General features: G+C 32.3%; 1 protein-coding gene across 1 annotated transcript; it reads right to left on the reverse strand.

The window, feature by feature from the left end:
- Positions 1-822: 822 nt before the first annotated feature.
- LOC107846492 (protein SMAX1-LIKE 3) lies at positions 823-4,337 on the reverse strand. Its single transcript, XM_016690873.2, has 3 exons — positions 2,794-4,337; positions 1,988-2,135; positions 823-1,876 (listed from the first exon to the last, which is right to left on the reverse strand). The coding sequence occupies exons 1-3, from the start codon at positions 4,065-4,067 to the stop codon at positions 905-907; spliced, it is 2,394 nt and encodes a 797-aa protein (XP_016546359.2). The 5' UTR covers positions 4,068-4,337; the 3' UTR covers positions 823-904.
- Positions 4,338-4,625: the final 288 nt, after the last annotated feature.

Genomic DNA, 4,625 nt, shown 5'->3' on the forward strand with positions numbered 1-4,625 from the left:
AAAATTTTCACCAATAAAATAAAATTTTTTAAGAACAGGAACTCTTTTTGTTAGGCTAGATTTGTAATAGCTATATTAACTTCCCCGCGCTCTCTCTGCCACTACGATGTAATGATGCATATTAATTAAATTCTATTAATATACTTCTATATCCCTCTATTACAATATATACGATATTATTTTCCTTTCAGTATGTTTCAAAATGAATAAGTTCTTTTATATTTAAAAATACTATAACTTTGAATACTCAATTTTACTTTTAATGACATGATATTCTTAACTATACAAATGTAATGGTATAGTGGATACCTAATAATGATAAGATACGAATTAAAAGAATATTTGTAATAGCTACATTAACTTTCTCTCAGCCTCTCTGTCACTACGATGTAATGATGCATATTAATTTAATTCTATCAACATACTCCTATTCCTCTGTTACAATATATCTGATGTTATTTTCTTTTTTAGTAAATTTCAAAATGAATAAATTCTTTTAGATTTAAAAATAATATAACTTTGAATACTTTATTTTACTTTTAACGACATGATATTCTTAACTACACAAACGTGCTGGTATAGTGGATATCATCTAATAATGAAAAGATACAAATTAAAGAAATATTTGTAATAGATGCATATTAATTAAATTCTATTAATATACTTCTATACCTCTATTCCCAGTATGTGTGACGTTACTTTCTTTTTAGTATGTTTTAAAATGATCAATAACTCTTTTTTATATTTAAAAATAATATAGCTTTTAATACTTTATTTTACTTTTAGTGACATGACATTCTTAACTACATAAATGTGAAAAGATGCAAATTAAAGGAAAGTGACAATTCTAATTAAATTTTTCTCATCACATAATCATGATACACAATGTGTTTAATTTATTCTCCTACATTTCTTGAATTCTAAACATAATACATTTATCAACACTTTCAATAAGCCTAATATCATCAACACTAGTTTCATGATCATCAATGGAGATGTTTAAGTCCAAAGAAACACAATTAGGACTAATACTTCTAGGACTAATCTCTCCATTGTCTAATCCATCACAATTAGAACTAATATTACTATCATGATCACAACTTAAAATGATAATTGCATCACTTAAACTCACTTCTTCACCACTTGAATTTGCAATTTTTCCTCTTTCAATTGCCTTCTTGATCCCTCTTTGAGAACAATAGTCTACTTGTTCTATATCCTCCATGAAGAAAACGCGATGAGGATTTGAACACATTGCTTGTGCAAATCTCTCGATGTAGCTACAACAACCTTGTTCATCTCGCGATCTTTTGTAGTAATCCATCTTCGTTGAGGAAAAATTACTCAGAGCTATTGATATGAAGCGCGAATAAGAACCAAACACAACCCTAGCTAATTCCCTCGCGATTTTCTCCTTTGCTTGAACATCATGTCCTTGGAAAAATAACCAAGTTTCTTCTTTGGATTCACCATTATTTGTTGATCTTTTCATCATTCTTGACCTACATTGCAATATTGTACTCGAAATTTCTTTGATTGCCTCTTTTTGCCATGATACTTTGTCCTCTAATGCACTGGAAAGTATGTTCAAGTTTTCCAAATTGAACTCTTTAAACATTGAAATGTAGTAATCCAACTCCATAATTTGATCACTTGAGGAAGAAATCGCGTTTCTGGGGTCAGTATCACTATGCTCAGGAATGTAGATTCTCAGACTTGGTTCGCGTGTATGTACTTCTAGATCAAGAAATGCAGAATTGAATGTTGAAGAAGTACTAGGGAAGGTTAAACTTCTTTCAAACGTCTTGGTTTTCTTATGAGACGCATTGCATACAGCTGAATTCCACTTGTTGCAGAGCTGTTCAACTGACACACCCTTTTGAATGAAAACAAAAATTTCAAGTCAGAGTTTTCGCGATACATAATTAATATTTTTTTTCTTTTGTGTGTGTGTGGGGTGGGAGTGGAGGGGATTAAGATAATTAACCTGATGATTACTATTGAGTCTTTGCCTCTCATCTTTAAGCCATGAAGGTAAACTTGAGGAGAATGTTGAAGAATCATCCACACTATCAAGAATCATCCCACATGATCCATTTTCAGATGCCTTGCTTCTAAGTTCAAGTTGTGTATCACTTGTATACAAAAAAATTTAAAAATAAAAATTATTTACTAAAACAATATTAACTACTAAAAAAAATAACTACGAATTCATCGTTAATCTATCGCTAAACAACTCGTAGCTAACATGAGCTTTTGATTATTCATCGTTAAATAGAATGAGTGACAGGTTTTTTGCTGGTGATACAAGTTAATTCTTAGATTTTTTATTTTTTTATAATGATTAATTACACTGCACAAAAGGTTAGTTATTATTTTTTTTGTAATGAACTTTAGTTTCTCATATTTTGAGGATAATAAAGAGAGAACCAACCATAATGAAAGTGGAGGAAAAAGAAAGAAACAGAAAAAAGTGAATGGTCAAACAACAAATTACCTAGAAAGAAGAAGAATAAAGTTAATAGAAGGATTAAATGCTTTTGAGGAATATTAATATAAATAAAAAGGCTAATTAATATTTCTTTTTCCCTTAGTTTCTCTTTAATGTAACATTTTCATCACTAGATGTTATAGGATAAGAAAATGTATAACTCCAAGAAATCTAACAATCAAATTCAAGAAACGAAAATAAATATCACCCTATCAAATCAATTTAACTTATTATCAAATCAATTTAACTTATTATAAAATCTATACACTGCTGATAGTGCATATAACTTAAACGTATTTTACCTGTCGGAGTTGAGACTAAGCCCCAAACTTCCAGTAGGAACAGTAATAGGATGAAGGCCCCAAATAGATTCCAATGAATTATGACCACTTCTACATCTCATGTAAGTTTGAAATGTTGCAATTCCAACTAGCCAAATTTTTCCATTTTCACCAATATTATTACAAACCAATCTCCCAAGTTCCATGACCATATGTTCCACAGGACAATAATAGCCAAATAATCCACTTCTTGAATCATTGGTATCATCATTATTAGACCTATAATCAGTAATCCACTTGAGGTCTCCCAAGTATAAAACAACCCCTTTGTTTACTAGACTTTTTATAAGTGAAATCAACTCTTCTATTCTTTGGTTAACTTCTTGTCTTGTGATATTAGCAAATGTTGAAAGTGGTACACTTATGAGCTTAATTTCCTTTAATGATTGATCAACTTTATCCATTACTCCTTTAATCACCCCTTCTAAACTACCAATACATTCACCAACTATCACAATACTTTTTCTCCTTTTGTTCATTAGACTTTCCACTACACACATCACATCTTCATCTTTAACATGATGTGGAAAAGAGTTGGTAGTACTATTGATCACTTTGTTGCAACTTGAGTTTGATAATCCAACACTTTGATCAAGAGAAAGGAATATATGGTTGTTGTTGTTGTTGTTTTCTTTGGGATTTTGAGAAGTGGTACACATGAGGTCTAGTGAAGTTATAGCTTGTTCAACATTGGTTTTGACTTGAGTACTTGAAAAGCCAGCTTCTCTCATAACCCTACTTACACTAGGATCATCCAAGATGGAAATTATGAGTTGTTCAAGATCTATCTTCACAGCTAGAAGAGGTGATGATTGTTGTTGTTGTTGATTCTCTACTATTGATCCTCTCCTTTGATGAGCTTGAGCGCGCTTGAAGGCAGCTAGAAGCGCGTTAGAAATGGAAGGATGTTGATGCTGATGATGCTGGTGATGATGATGATGACCTAATAACATGGGACTACTAGAAGATGATGATGATGTAGGAAGGCGATTGAGGGCCACGTTGAAGCAAAGCTCAAGGGCTTTACAACGAAGAGGATGAGACTGAGACTGAGTCTGAGACTGGAGGCATGCTGTTCTAAGCAAGCCAGAAGATGAAGCAAGTAGGGTGTTGGCTACATGGAGAGGTGTCACTTGGGCATGGCCGCGACGCTTAGCTAGTACAACAGCTTGTTTTACTACACTTGTTGCCTCTGATGTTAGAGCTTGTTGTATTGTGCAACCTCCATTCCTCATGTTCAATTACTTGATCAAGAAAAAAATGAACAAGAAAGTTGGCAAATTTTTGGAGCTAGGGTTAATTAAGCTAAGGTATAGACCTTTGTGAAATTCTTGGTATTATGATCATGAGTAGAGAATTAAAAGTTTGACACCTATATATAAAATCTTTTATAATATGCTTGAGTTATAATTGAATAATAGATTCAAGAACTCAATGGAGAGAAAACCTAATTAAGCCCTGATTTTTTTTGGTATATGTTTGTTTGTAATCTAGAGTAAGATTGTATTATATGGTGAGATAAATATGAAAAATATAAGGTTAGGGGTGGTGATGGGGACATGGGCAAGGAGGAGTTGTTTTTTCAAAAATAAAAAATAAAAAACAGACAGCGAGGTGCAGTAAAGCTTCCGCTATACGCAGAGTTCGGGGAAGGGCTTCACCACAAAGGTGTATTGTATGCAGTCTTACCTTACATTTTTGCCAAAGGCTATTTTCAAGGCTTGAACCCGTGACCTCCTAATCACATGACAGCAGCTTTACCAGTTATTCAAAGATTTCCGTTTATTTTTTTA

The sequence above is a fragment of the Capsicum annuum genome, chromosome 8 (genome assembly GCF_002878395.1).
Source record: "Capsicum annuum cultivar UCD-10X-F1 chromosome 8, UCD10Xv1.1, whole genome shotgun sequence".
NCBI classification, from domain to species: domain Eukaryota; kingdom Viridiplantae; phylum Streptophyta; class Magnoliopsida; order Solanales; family Solanaceae; genus Capsicum; species Capsicum annuum.

Coding starts and splice junctions, on each gene's coding strand:
- LOC107846492 (XM_016690873.2), bottom strand. CDS start 4,067: ATGAGGAATGGAGGTTGCACAATACAACAAGCTCTAACATCAGAGGCA. Junction 2,136..2,793: donor CTTAGTCTCAACTCCGACAG/GTAAAATACGTT, acceptor TTTGTATACAAG/TGATACACAACTTGAACTTA. Junction 1,877..1,987: donor GACTCAATAGTAATCATCAG/GTTAATTATCTT, acceptor TTCATTCAAAAG/GGTGTGTCAGTTGAACAGCT.